This window comes from Maniola jurtina, chromosome 15 (assembly GCF_905333055.1).
Source record: "Maniola jurtina chromosome 15, ilManJurt1.1, whole genome shotgun sequence".
Lineage (NCBI taxonomy): Eukaryota > Metazoa > Arthropoda > Insecta > Lepidoptera > Nymphalidae > Maniola > Maniola jurtina.
The window spans coordinates 8,797,907-8,812,064 of NC_060043.1; the positions used below are offsets into that span (position 1 = coordinate 8,797,907).

Genomic DNA, 14,158 nt, shown 5'->3' on the forward strand with positions numbered 1-14,158 from the left:
CGTTGCCTAGATACATAATTATTTATTTAAAAATGATGTTTTGGAAAACTCAGATACTTTGGATCGTCGGGGGTGTTATAAATTTTTAATTTACACTTGTCTATCGTCAAATCGAAATCTTTGCAAATATTTAGAACGAATAATTAATTATTGTCGTACACCTTGGGCAGTGGGCGCCTACTTAATATAATTTGATTGTAAATACTTATATTATCGATAATATACAAGAGGATAAACCTGCATAAACTGCGTTGAATATGGTTGAATGACATATTTTATAAAAAAACCTGACTAAGAAAGGATTTTCTGGAGGAAGCTGGGGCGGATCAGTAAGTAGTACCTACCTATTAAAGTTTTCATTTAATGTAATGTAAAATATTTAATCAAGGTTGATGCTCGGTAAATATTCAAATGACGAATATTAATTGGCCTTTGCTCTATTTCTTAAAGTGCTGTAGATACTCAGAGGAAAAACAGAATAATTTGTTGCTGGACTATGTCAGTTAAAGTTATAATATTATGACCAAATAAAAGCAAAGTGGGCACAAGTCAGTATTCATACCATTTTAAAGTTCATACCATGACTTGTGCAACGAATTTCACTTTCATTAAAGTTCTATTATTCGTGATTTTAACAATCTGATATGCAACTGGCTAATATATTGCAACACAAACCTTTGATTTAAGTAATAAATATTTTAAAACTTCAGGATATTTTCATACACTCGAGATTTAAGAGCTTTCCGGTTCTTTATAAATAGCTGACTTTCATGGTATAATGAACCTAACTGACCAAGTAAGTAGCGAGTTACAGACACGTCATTTTCCCTGCTACACAATTTTTCCCCCTAAATGCTTAACGTAAAGGACACCCTGAGAAACATTATCTAAACCTTATCATTTATCTTATCAGTTAAATTCCACTCATTAACATTTAGATGCGTCATCAAGTTTCTAGAATTTTTGTGATTCCATGGATGAATCGGTATTAGGTAAAATATTCTTTAAATATCACAGTTAATGTTTGTGTGTCTGTTCGTTACATAGGTAACGAATTCATTCGCGCATCATCGCTGATGGAGGTGCATTTTTCACTGTTTACACATTTTTATCACCCGAAGCTTCTGTCGCCACTTGCCTTTTCAGTACTGAAAAATGCGCTTGCTAGTTCTTACACCTCCTACAGGTTTATATATTAAGCCGAATGAGAAAATCTCTTTTAATCTAAAGCACTTGTGGTAGTATTAAGGTTTCAATTATTTTAACTTATAAATTATTGTAGGGGATTTCCAATCTGATTGTTTGTTTACACCAAATTTTCCGTACCTAAGTGCAGTGTTTAAAATTTTCCATAGTTGTCGCATGGAACTTTTGATTGATTACTTTAGTGGCTATGGATCGATGTTATCTGTTACGTCATAGTTAGGCAACAGATAAGGACACCATAAAACATTATTTAAAGACTACATACATATCAGGTTGACTTAAAACGTGAGAATTACTTAAGATAACATGAACATCGACCTCAGTTAGTACAATTTGATAGAATTCCAGTAACTCAAGGCAGACTACAAAAGATAATTTCCTGAACTACGCGAAATGTTTGTAGAGGCTATAGGTAGGTAACCTACTGATAGGCACTACCACGAGGTTAAATAACGAAGCTAAAGGAATATTTTAACCAATAACCTAGTTAGTTTAGTTTCTTAGCGGATGTCTACGTCATAATAACTATCTGCATCATTAAACTGTAATACTATGATCTGCATACTTTCAGTCCGATCTGCCCAGTAGTTTGAGATGTGCGTTAAAAGATCAGTCAGTCAGTCAGTCAGTCAGTCAGTCAGTCAGCTTTTTCTTTTGTATATTTAGATACACTTGAACCTTCTCCCTGAATTATTTTATCCACTGGTGAAAACTAGCTAGTTTAAGAATAATTTTGTGAGTTTATCGCACACAAAGAGCCAAAATTGACAGAGGGAGTTCGTTTTATGAAAATGTCTTGTCGAAAAATGCCAGCTTGCAGCAAATATTTTCATTAGAGTAGTAAATGGAAATATTTGGTAAGTACAAATTCAAATTTTTCTGACCATATACCAACAGAACATTAATTGCCAGAACCGATATTATGCCTTCATTTTATTCAAGTAGATAACCTACGCTCTAATAGGAACATAATATTATTATGAATCATTATGAGGAATATTTTTTGCGTAAATGACATGTCCCGCCTGCCTCGCGACGTTCTAAATATACGAACCACGTGTTCTTTAACCGAATGAGGGGACATTGTTCGGTTCACAATCCGATTGAGGTCAAGTGCCCCATGTCTAGACATACCCCGTCCAATGATTTCCAAAAGCTACTACATTTTGAGGTAGGTATCGGTAATTTCTTGCGCATTATTTTCCTGTTACGATACTATTGTAAAGATGACCAGACCATTGTAATACAAGCATAAGAATAGTACGTAAAGCAAAACATTATTATATTATATTCTACTTTAAGAGAAATCTGCGCTGGAAACTCGATAAAGATCACGGATTTGCTAAGCGACCTAAGAGAAAGTGTACCAAATAAGAACTTTGCACCCAGGTATATCTGATACAAACGAGAATATTATAAATATCAGTGTCAAGCCCAAAGCAACTTATAGAATGGATATTTTTTCAGGAAAAACCTTTGCATTGTGCTATAGTTGTGCAATATGTCGAATGAGTAATGAAAATCCATAGAAAAATAGCCAACAACTTACGTTAGCATCGATTTTCCTCTCGAAGTTCAGGTGGCCTTTGACGTAGGACACACAGAAGGGACTACATTTGAATTGGCACTAATAAGGGCTTTCGAGCGAACTACAATGAGCCCTACAAGACACGACCGCACTTGGTTACATCGAAATGACGATTAGTGGCCGTCGCAAGCGCATGACGGCTCTACTGATAGAGCGATAGTTAGCAACGCGAATGTCACTTTTAACCGAATAAACTAATTTTAACGATGGTTTATAATTTATTACTTTTTCAATCAGTATTTAAAATAAATATTTAAGGATGGTATTTTATAACGAAAAAAATCGTATCTACTTTAGAGCTCAATAAAAAAAAAATTGGACACGATGCAGTATCCTAGTTGTAAGACGTTTGCTTTCATCTTTCATTGGTAAATGGCTCGCTTTCTCCCAGTAAACTACCCCAGTAAACTAAATTTTGTATTGAGATTTTAATCCTTTGAAATTTGATACGTAGTTATAATTTGTTTTATATTTAAATGGATGATGCCCGCGACTTCGACCGCGTAGTTTTATGTTTTTTAAAAATCCCGTGGAAACTCTTTAATTTTTTTGGATAAAAAATAGATAAGTGTTTGGTACCTACCTACTTTATATCCGTCTCCAGAATGCAAGCCCGTAAAGAATTAGGTACTCTCTCTGCTCTTTACCAAGTAGGTAGTAGATGATGCCCGCAACTTCGACCATGTGGATTTAGATTTTTAAAAATCCTGTGGCTTTAATTTTGTGACCAAACATTGCCCTTGTCCTTCCCCGGGATGCATGCTACATCTGTATCAAATTACATCAAAATCGGTCAAACGGATAGGCTTTGAAAAGCCACACGTGACAGACAGACGCACTTTGCATTTACATATAATAATATCAAGTACGTATTAATTATATTTAATTTTATTTTATTTTAAATATTGAGAGCTTGAAATCATAGTACATTACTTAAAATTTAAATTTTGTGCATGGTGACGCCATCTGTGTAGTCTTAACAATATCACGTACCAATATAGTCATGTAATAAACTTAGTGCGTTCAGGCAATTCAGTTTGTTCGTAGAGATTCGTAAAATTGAACACTTAGTTCTATACTAAGATCATAGATGACACTATAGTCTCAAGTATGTAATATTATTTAAATAAAAACAAGAAACAAAAGATTGAATTTTAAACAAAATTCTATTCAAGGCAAAATAACATTGAATTTTAGTTCCGAATATTTTATGAGCAACATCATAAATTAAAAATTCAAGTTAAGGATCTAATCAATTTATATAAAATCATGACTTGATTGAGGGTAGTTATGTATTTTTAACATATCTGGCATAGAGTAGGATATTATAATCTGGGAGGTGCATCAGAATATTAACTTAGTATTTCTTTGCTTGGTAACTTGTTGTAAGATTTTTTATTGGAACTGAGTTTTTTTTGTGACAATGGATATTAACACTATCACCGAAAGTTCTTTCGACGAAACAAGCACATTGCAACAAAAAGTGCCTAAAAAATCTCGTGTGGTAAGTAGAAATTAGGGCAATTCTATTAGGTTATTCAGACACGAATAAATACAACTAAACTATTGTCCAAAGCCAAAAAATGATTAAATTTTGTTTTATATTTTTATACAAAGCTATTTATTTGGTAAATTTTCTTTGTACGATACAAATTTACATTTTGCTACCAAGGAAAATCATGTCGCATATCACGTGGTAATTTTTACTTATGTTAGGATTTGTCAGCCATTAAGTTATAAGACAATAAGTTAGAGAATTATTTTTCTATTTGTTTTTGTGACTTTTTCCTTAAGCGCGAAAATCTCTTTTTTTAAGTAAAAGCCTAAACAATTATTTCTCACAATACCTATTATAACGTGATAAATAATGTTAATTAGTAAGCGATGAATAGACGTAATTGTAATTAATTAAAATAGGTTCAAGATTTATATATCTAACATTTGAATCGCAATTAACCTCACAATAATAATAATTAACTATTAACCTATATTTACTCATTATCTACGTACATATTTGATAATATTATAATACCTTAATTATAATACCTACTTACCTACTCATACCTACTTACCAGACAAATAAAAATGCTATTTACCTAATAATCCATACTATAATAATTTTAATATTATAAATGCGAAGTTGTGTCTGTCTGTCTGTCTGACTGCTATGTTTTTACGGCCCAACCACTAAACCGATTTTAATGAAAGGTACAGACATGGGATACATCTCGGGGAAGGACAAAGGCTGCTTTTTATCCCGGAAAATCAAAGAGTTCCCACGGAATTTTAAAAAACCGAAATCCAAAACCGGCATCTTCTAGTATAATATACTTTACTTAAATGTTTTTAATTCTAATTAATAGACAAACTTTTAATAAAGTAGGTATTTAGTTAGGTACCTATTTCCTCTTAAATCGTTAATTGAATCTAACTATGTACCACAGGTTTGGATTGCCTGTTTGTTTGTGTGTACTTATAAATTATAAAATATGTTGTAACTTTTTTTCAGAATGCAACACCTAATAATGCTACTAAGACAATATCGCAAGAGCAAAAAGGTAATTTTATGCTTCTTACATGTTTTAACTAAGTAGGTAGTTACTAGATACATGGTATAACATGGAAAGTAATATTATACATCTCCTATAACATGGTAATTGGTAAGTAAATATTAGGTACGTAAAATTAATATTTTATAATATAGATATAGGTAATTACCAACATATTGTTCTGTTAACTTATTTATTGTACCTCAACATAAAATCAACAAAATATCTTAATCTAAAGTAAACCTAAATTAAGTAGTAAAGTTAAAAATAGCCTAAGTAGGTACTGGAGAAATATCTATTTATAATATTAGCAAACTAAGATTTTAAGGTTGTGAGGCAGGTACCAAGTTATTACGCCCACCTGACTTCAAAACACAAAACGCCGGTTAAGTTTTTGTTTTAAAGTAAGTTTGTAGGTATCTGAAAATATATAATATCCATGAAATTTTCCTTTATCGAATGAAAAAGGTACAGAATTTCATCCACGTTCCATTGAAAACTGGGTCAAGGTTTTTAATTTTCCACGTTATTCTGTTTTACCAGTCATTTTACTTGTCGTGATTATAAAATTAATGATGATTTTAAAGTACTCATTAAAATATTTGAGTTTACTCATGTAGTGGTATGGTGCCTACACTCTGGAAGACGTATGCCATACAAGATGACAGTTATTTTTTGTGCCGATTCGAAGCGCCCCACCGAGCATACCAGAAATTAAAAGGCACTTTGTGCCTTTTGGGTAAATGGTATTCGTGTTGATGGTGTCGGTACTATGTTGACTTGCCAGGTGCCTCCGCACTAGCATTTAGGTAGTTCTGATTACGCTCACATGGCGCTCACTGCTGAAATCAACAGCGGCGCAAAACTAGACGCACACTGCTTCTATCAGCGCCAACGTGACGAAACAAACTCGAGTTGCAATCGTAAGTCCAGCGTACCTACGTGTATTAGAGGTCTAGTGCCTGTTGGTACATAAATGTGTAAAGAAAGCATTACGTTATATATTCACATAAAACATAGGTATTATTTGTGTAAAATAATACCTAGGTATATTGTACAAAAAAATTGTAACAGCACTTGTAGGTATCCTTAGAATACAGAAAAAGTAGGTATAGTTTAATAAATAAAGGCTTATTTAAAAATAATTATTTATTTATTAAATATTTTGAGTGTTAAAATAATAAAAAACTATAAACCTTTACGTATGTAGGTAGTACATTTGTCCCGTAAAGTAATGTATAATGCCTGAAACAATCTCACGCGCCATTTTGACTTTGTGTGAAATGTACGATTTTAGTCCTTACTAGCTGTGCCCGCGACTTCGTTCGCGTGGAATAGTGACTTTTCGGGCAGCATGTACGTTAAAAATGTTCGCCGTGATTCTTTAAATTGACATAACTTTTTTATTTATGAACCGATTGACATGAAATAAACACTAAATTTTAAGTGAAGCTTACTACAATATATTAGTGAAAACCGTATCTAAATCGAATAAGCCGTTTCTGATATTAGCGTGCACAAACACACAGACAAACAGACAAACAGACAAAAAAAAATTAATTACAATTTCGGGTTCGGCATCGATATAATAACAACGCCTGCTACTTTTTTTTATATATTTCCATTGTACAGACACCACTTTTCTACAATTTTATTATATGTATAGATTTTAAAGTCGAACACATACTGCTAAGCTCACACTTCTTATTATTTTTATTCTAGAAGCTTTGGTTGCTGTAAAAAGGGATCCTGCGGTTTTAGAAGCCAAGTTGATGATTAAGAACCAAGATGTCTCGAATCCCCAAAAGGCTTTAAAGTCTAAAAACAAACCAAAAGGATCCCAAACAGGTAAATGATTTTTGTTTTTCTATACTAAGTAACAGCGTTCTCCACTGAACCATCAAAAATTCTATAAATAAGCGATTGATAGCACTCCTACATCGCAGAGGCTACCTAAAGATGTCTGAGCCAGGCACAACTCTGTGTGATTGCAGGGAACACTCCAGAGCCAAAGCATCGCTTGGACTTTGAGAGCATGATGTGCGTTGAGCGCGCTGCGCTGCTGTCGCTGCCATCGGACCAGTTCAGCCTCATCCTGAAATATGTGCAAACTCTGCGCCAGCAACGATTTATGATGCAAAAACAAATCGTAAGTACATAGTAACTGTAAATTAATTTATTTTGCATGATCTTGCAAAAGAAAAGCGGTGATAGCGTAGCGGTTAAGACGTTGGCTCTTTAGTCGGGAATCAGGGGTTCGATATCAGGTACACGCCTCCTCCTTTTCGGAGTCATGAGCGTTTTAACAGGGCTCTCTCCGTCACTTACTCCCTAATATCGTAGTTCCAATTTCATTTGAATATTAAGCAACCAAAGTCCATGAAATTTTGCAGACATATTCTATAAACTAATATCTGTGCCTGTGGTGTTTTAGATTTTTCTAAAAATATGTAGTTTTAAAATTACAGGGGCTCAAAGGTTTGTATGTGAATTTTTAATACCGCGTAACTTTGAAACCGAATATTTTAACAGAAATCTGGAAAACCACAGACATAGATATTAGTTTCTAGAATATGTCTGCAAAATTTCATGGACTTTGGTTGCTTAATATTCAAATGAAATTGGAACTACGTTTGTATTGAACTAGTGACGGAGAGACCCCTCTTAAGCAGTAACTTGCCGTAACGGTGAAGCAAAACATAGAATAGAATTAGATTTTTATTCAAATAAACTTTTAAAATTCCTTTGGATCGTCAAAATAATTTACTACTGGTTCGGAATGCCGCACCTACCGACAAAAACCAGCAAGAAACTCGGCGGTTGCTCTTTTCAATTTACAATAATATTCCATTTTATAAAAGCAATTGCAGCCCCGCGCATTGCTGGAGCGACTTAAATCCATGCTTTTTATCATTTACATAATCTTCGATTGTATAATATGCTTTTGCCAGGAGCATATTTTTGATGGATTTTTGATGGATGGAGTATAGTGAGGAAAGCTGTATACCTGAGAGTCGTTTATAATGTTCTTTAAGTTGTGCGAAGTTACCTTTATGAGTCTTTGTTACTTGTAATATTGAAACTTCGTTTATTGGTTTAAATTCCAGGAGTGCGGGTTTTGTAAGAAGAACAGGCATGCAGAGATGTGGTACAACACACATGCACTGAAGGACGCGCATGGTCGCGTGCAGTGCCCCGTCCTGCGATCGTACGTCTGCCCGCGGTGTGGGGCAACGGGCGACCGCGCACACACCATCTCCTATTGCCCCAAAATCAAGAGGCGCTAACTCAGTAAGAGAAGTGTCAGAGTTCTTATTACCTGACAGGTACCATGTATACACGTACTTAAAATAAAGCTACACAGTGTGTTTAAATAAAGGGTTTATGAAAAATACTTTCCGAATAGAACTTTTATTCCGTCCAAAATGACTTCTCACGCGCCATGAGTTAACTGTCATGTCAAAAGTACGGTTCACCTGTAAAATAAGGACTAAAATCGTACTTTTGACAGGATATTTAACACATAAAGGTGAAATGGTGCGAAAATACTCGTATTTTACGCAATAGAAATTACGTAATTTTTTAGTTTTCCCTAGGTTTTCCACGGTTTAAAGACGCGGTGATCTAAGGTGATGATAGATTAACAGCCGAAATAAATAAATTAACCTATCTGTAATCTGTCGATAAGTTACTTAGCAATGTTGTTATTCGTCAAAAGTCTTTTTGACAAATAACAGCGTTGCTAAGTAACTTATCGACAAGTTAAAGATAGATTAAGCATTAATTTTGGCCGTAAGACGTCGCGTTGTCCTCCTTTCTATATTTTGAGAATGTCTGGGGTTCGATTCCGGACACGCACTAAGTTTTTGAAGCACGCATAATTGAAAGATAAAAAAAAGATTTCAACGAATTGAGAACCTCCTCCTTTTTTCGAAGTCGGTTAGTAACAAACAAACACGCTTTCGCATTTATAATATGTGTAGGTAGTGATTAAAAATGGTCCAATTAAGTAGGTATTTAGCTATCTAATTTAAGCAGTTTAATATTGAAAAAGCATCTAAGATGCTCTGATAAAGATATTTAATAATCTTAATATGAGAACGTGCCTCAAAATACACAATACCGAGCAAATTGGACCAATTTCATGGATACCCACTAAAACATACAGAAATACTCTCGTCTCAAATTAGATCTGAGGCATGCGTAAGACGAATCAATGTAGTCACAATTACTGTGACATTATGAAATAATAGCAGTTTCCCCCGACTATGTCTGCATATTTAACTTCTTTAATTTAGTATTAGTGACGCCAAACTTCTTGAATTCTCTGGCGTTCTTGTTTTCGCCGGTCGCGCTGCCATCCAGTACAATAAACACAAAATTCTTACATGGTTTAGCAAATTAGTATCTGCAGACCGAGGAATGCGTTGTTCTCGCTCCTCGCTGTTTCCCGCAGATACCTGCGTATGTAATGCTAGTCATCGCAACCTTAGAGCGTTCAAGAAAGGCGTCACCTATTACGAATCGTGTAGGATGACCTCCACTCCCCTGCAAGATTACTCCTACAAGTTGGCGAGAGACGCTTGGACGAGAAAGACTGCAGAGCGTATAGATGTAGGTGCACTCTCGAATAAGACTATATCCTGCAATGGACGCATCAAGACTGATGAATTGGGTAAGTCCGGCTAGATTGGATGAATTGTAGACAAGATAGATTGAATTTTCCTTTAAAAAAATTCACAGCACTTTTCTATTTTTTCGCTACCGTTTTACAGGTTTCAGAACTTGGTAAGGGTGACAAACATACAATTACCATAATAAAACAACTTCTCTATAAGCTTCTACGCTATGAGATCATGGTAGAAGACGCTGCATTAAGTACATCTGAAAAACATTGCAGTAGATGATACAGATTACATTAGACACCCTCAATATTGCTCTGAAAGTGTGTTAACTTTAATAGTCCCTAAATAGATAGTCCCCAAATATAAGATTTTTTATGCATAGACAAGATTTCCCTTTTTATTTCACATATTTAATATAAAAGTATATAGCAAGACTACACGTGCATCGGGAAAGAGGCGGATTAGGAATTGAGATGGAAACTCAAGTTCATCTGGGTTATTGGTTTTCTCATCTTTTATCATTGTAATTTAGGTAAGTGTTTCAGAATAAAAAAGATGTATACAGAGAAAGGAGAGTGGAAAGGACTATTCTAGGAGTGAAGCAGCAGATAAATCACAGATAAATGTCTAAGGAACCAAAATAAGCTGATTGATGTTATATAGCAAGAAAGTAAAATATATATTAGACAGGTATATAGTAGACACGTAATTATACAGTGTAAACGCTATATTGCCAACTTCCATTTAGCGAAAAACTCTTTAAAACGTACAAATGGCTAAGGTTTATTGTTATACCTACTTATATTAAAACATTCTATACAGCTTAGCAACCACTCTCAATAGCAAAACAATACGTCATTATTTAAACCACAACAAACATTAATTTCACTGACTTACACCATACTTACATGGAGTCGTAAATATTTCGTAATATAAACACAATGTAATTCTTAGAAATTTATTTGTTGTCATTGTCTCGCACGTATTTACTTACTGTACTTCCTACAATCGTTTTATTACTAACCAGTTATTCATAAAATTATATTGTTTTCTTTTACCCTTCGTTTAACGAAAACTCTTTATAACGCAATAAATCAGTTCAATTTGGCTATATAGAGTGTGCACTGTAAAGAATTATTTTTTTATAAAATGAAAAACCAATTAAAAAACTTTAAAATAGAAAGAATGTTTTTAGACACAATTAGGTAAATTAATAGGGACTTCATACTTACACACTGATTTCTAGTGTCATACTTGTACACATGACAAGTGTAAATTAAAAATTTATAACTCCCCCGACAAGTGAAGGTTTACAGTAACTAGAAAAGAGCTGATAACTTTCAAACGGCTGAACCGATTTTCTTGGAATATAGCTAAGAACACTTTCGATCAAGCCACCTTTCACACAAAAAAAAAAACTAAATTAAAATCGGTTCATTAGTTTAGGAGCTACGATGCCACAGACATGCACAGATACACAGACATACAGATACACAGATACACAGATATACAGATACACAGATACACACGTCAAACTTATAACACCCCTCTTTTTGGGTCGGGGTTAAAAAAGATGCTTTTACGATCCTACACGTCTGCTTGCAGTCACACGACCATGAAATTCATGTAACGGATAAGCTCGGTCTAGTTGACTCAAACACCTAGATCATGTTGTGTAAGGTCAGTTGTGTATTCAGAATACGTTTTGTAGTTTTTCCGGCCAAAGCGGCTGTCATTTTTGATTGCCGTACCGTACGTGTGAAAATATGTGGGTTTGCCAAATGTAAAAATAGCTGAGTTTGTATCGATTTAGCCAAATATTATGGTCTCCAATAAAATGTTGTTATGTTTTTGTTATTCAAAGCAGCACATGTAAAATTGTAATCTCGGTAAGTTTACTCTTTGATGTTTCAATACCACTAATGGTTTACTAGTAAGGGCTGTATGAAACCCAAATTTTGTCGTAGTTTTGAGCTTGGTAGAAAAGAAATTGATCCATTAGGCTGTCTGTTGTTTATTCCACAAAGAATAATTGGCACAATCAAGGATGGCTGCCACATTTTTCACGAAAAGCTACGGCAGTAGGACACAAGCTTAGCTTCTACCCGACCTAGGATATGTAAATGAAGGGATCTTCAGGGGTCGTCAGGTCCAGTTCACCTATTCTCTAAAGGTCGTATTGATGAATTGATAAATAGCCAGAAGACCTCCTTATAAAATCTATTACTACCTTCTACTGATACTAGTTATATCTTATACGTCTGGAATTACAATAAAAGCAAGAAGAAATAAATAAAACAATAGGATGGTTTATTGATTATGTGTATATTTAAAGCAGATTTACCAAAGAAGGGTCAACTTTGACCAATGATACTTAATAAGAAGGTGCCTAGGCAGGTGCTATTGTTTCTAGATTGAAATAAGTAGGTATAGTATTCTTTCAGACTGTATTGATCATGATACTCAAAAGGCCAAATAATGGTATGATGTACTCCACACTTCGTTATGAGCGAGTTTAGGTATATTATCAGTTTATTAAACTCATAGTCCGTAACCCCTCTACGTGCCTACGTAGAAGTCGTCTACAATCTACATCGCGGCTCCTAGAAGTTGTAATACAAGAAACCTATATCAGGCAGCTGTGTGATTCTCTAGTGTAAAATAATATTTACATCGGTTGCACTTACGATGTTACCTTAGATGTAGCACATTTCTACTAATTGAGTTCGACTCGCCTCTGCGACACTAGGCGCTTCACATGCGAGTGTGACGGATATAGGAAACGCATTTTTGACATTTATGTATGAAATTTGCTATTCTAATTGGTTGCCTTCAACTACATCGTACGCCCTTGCCTTCGATTTTATCAGTCAAAGGCTTGACCCGAGAAATTCCTACTCTTTTATGCAATACTTAGTCTATGACCTGCGCAGATTGCTATTTTGCAACTTCAGGTTGGACTATTTGTCTTGCGATCACAGTAAATACTAGTCAGACCGCCCTTCTGAGTTAGTTATGACGTGTTTCATGTATGTATGTACTTGTATAGGAGACTCCCATTATCGCCAGGCAGATGATCAGTCCTGTTACCAAAACCATTCTATCAAATTCTCCAAATTATCTAATCGCATATTTAGTCGCTGCGCACGCGCCACACGCAACAAAGAGCCACAATGACGTCAGCTAAGCAGCTCATCACACATCGACTGCAACATTTAATGCACCAAAAATATCTACAGTAAGCAGCAGCTTAACAGGGCTCTCTCCGTCACTCGTTTCCACTCGTTTCATACAATCGTAGTTCCAATTTCATTTGAATATTAAGCAACCAAAGTCCATGAAATTTTGCAGACATATTCTAGAAACTAATATCTGTGTCTGTGGTGTTTTAGATTTTTCTAAAAATATGTAGTTTTAAAATTACAGGAGCTCAAAGATTTGTATGTAAATTTTAAAGACCGCGTAACTTTGAAACCGAATATTTTAACAGAAATCTGGAAAACCACAGACATAGATATTAGTTTCTAGAATATGTCTGCAAAATTTCATGGACTTTGGTTGCTTAATATTCAAATGAAATCGGAACTACGTTTGTATGAAACGAGTGACGGAGGGAGCCCTCTTAACCGCATTTATGGCTGTCAATAACAACACAGAACTCTCGTTTCAGAACCTAAAATATGTTACATTCGACGTGTGTGGCTCGCTCGCAGAATTAAGAATTGATATAGAAACAGAAATTAATAAATAATATTAGTATACTTACATTATATGTCTCAAGAATAAAAGTGGTCAATTAGAGTAAGCCTTTTGCCACGTATGTCGTGACTAGTGGCATATTAGTTATTAGTCACTACATAATACGTGGACCGCGATAAGTTACTGTTTGCTTGCATTGAAACAGTTGCATTGTATTTTTGTATAGGATAAGTTAGATGGTTTTGGTATTATCTGTCTGCAATGTGCATTCTATTATTTGGAAGGGTTTTAATAGTTTTTTAATTTTTGTTTTTTTTAATTAGTATTTGTTTAAAAAAATACATATTTGCATAAGTAGGTACTTATATCCTTTTGAATTGTTATTAAAGAAAGCGGATATTATTTCTATCATTATTTATAATAATTCCGTGGGCTCGCCTCTAGAGTCTAGTGTACCTTCAGCATAAATAATACTCGTATTTTAGAATCGT

The 14,158-nt window shown here is 34.4% G+C and overlaps 2 protein-coding genes across 2 annotated transcripts in view; one reads left to right on the forward strand and one right to left on the reverse strand.

The window, feature by feature from the left end:
- Positions 1-2,939, reverse strand: part of LOC123872657 (putative phospholipase B-like lamina ancestor) — a 37,990-nt gene extending 35,051 nt beyond the window's left edge. The window contains exon 1 of the mRNA XM_045917086.1: positions 2,756-2,939. The gene's annotated coding sequence lies outside the window, so the exon portion shown is untranslated. The remainder of the gene's footprint in view (positions 1-2,755) is intronic.
- Positions 2,940-4,102: 1,163 nt separating this feature from the next.
- LOC123872684 lies at positions 4,103-8,737 on the forward strand. Its single transcript, XM_045917131.1, has 5 exons — positions 4,103-4,298; positions 5,304-5,352; positions 7,066-7,191; positions 7,338-7,492; positions 8,451-8,737. Exons 1-5 carry the CDS (start codon positions 4,218-4,220, stop codon positions 8,628-8,630), a joined length of 591 nt encoding a protein of 196 aa, XP_045773087.1. The 5' UTR covers positions 4,103-4,217; the 3' UTR covers positions 8,631-8,737.
- The last annotated feature ends 5,421 nt before the right edge of the window (positions 8,738-14,158 follow it).

Bases quoted from the DNA above. Each gene is read 5' to 3' on its own strand.
- LOC123872684 (XM_045917131.1), top strand. From the start codon at position 4,218: ATGGATATTAACACTATCACCGAAAGTTCTTTCGACGAAACAAGCACA. The intron at 4,299-5,303 runs GTAAGTAGAAAT...ACTTTTTTTCAG, and splicing joins TGCCTAAAAAATCTCGTGTG to AATGCAACACCTAATAATGC. The intron at 7,493-8,450 runs GTAAGTACATAG...TTTAAATTCCAG, and splicing joins TTATGATGCAAAAACAAATC to GAGTGCGGGTTTTGTAAGAA.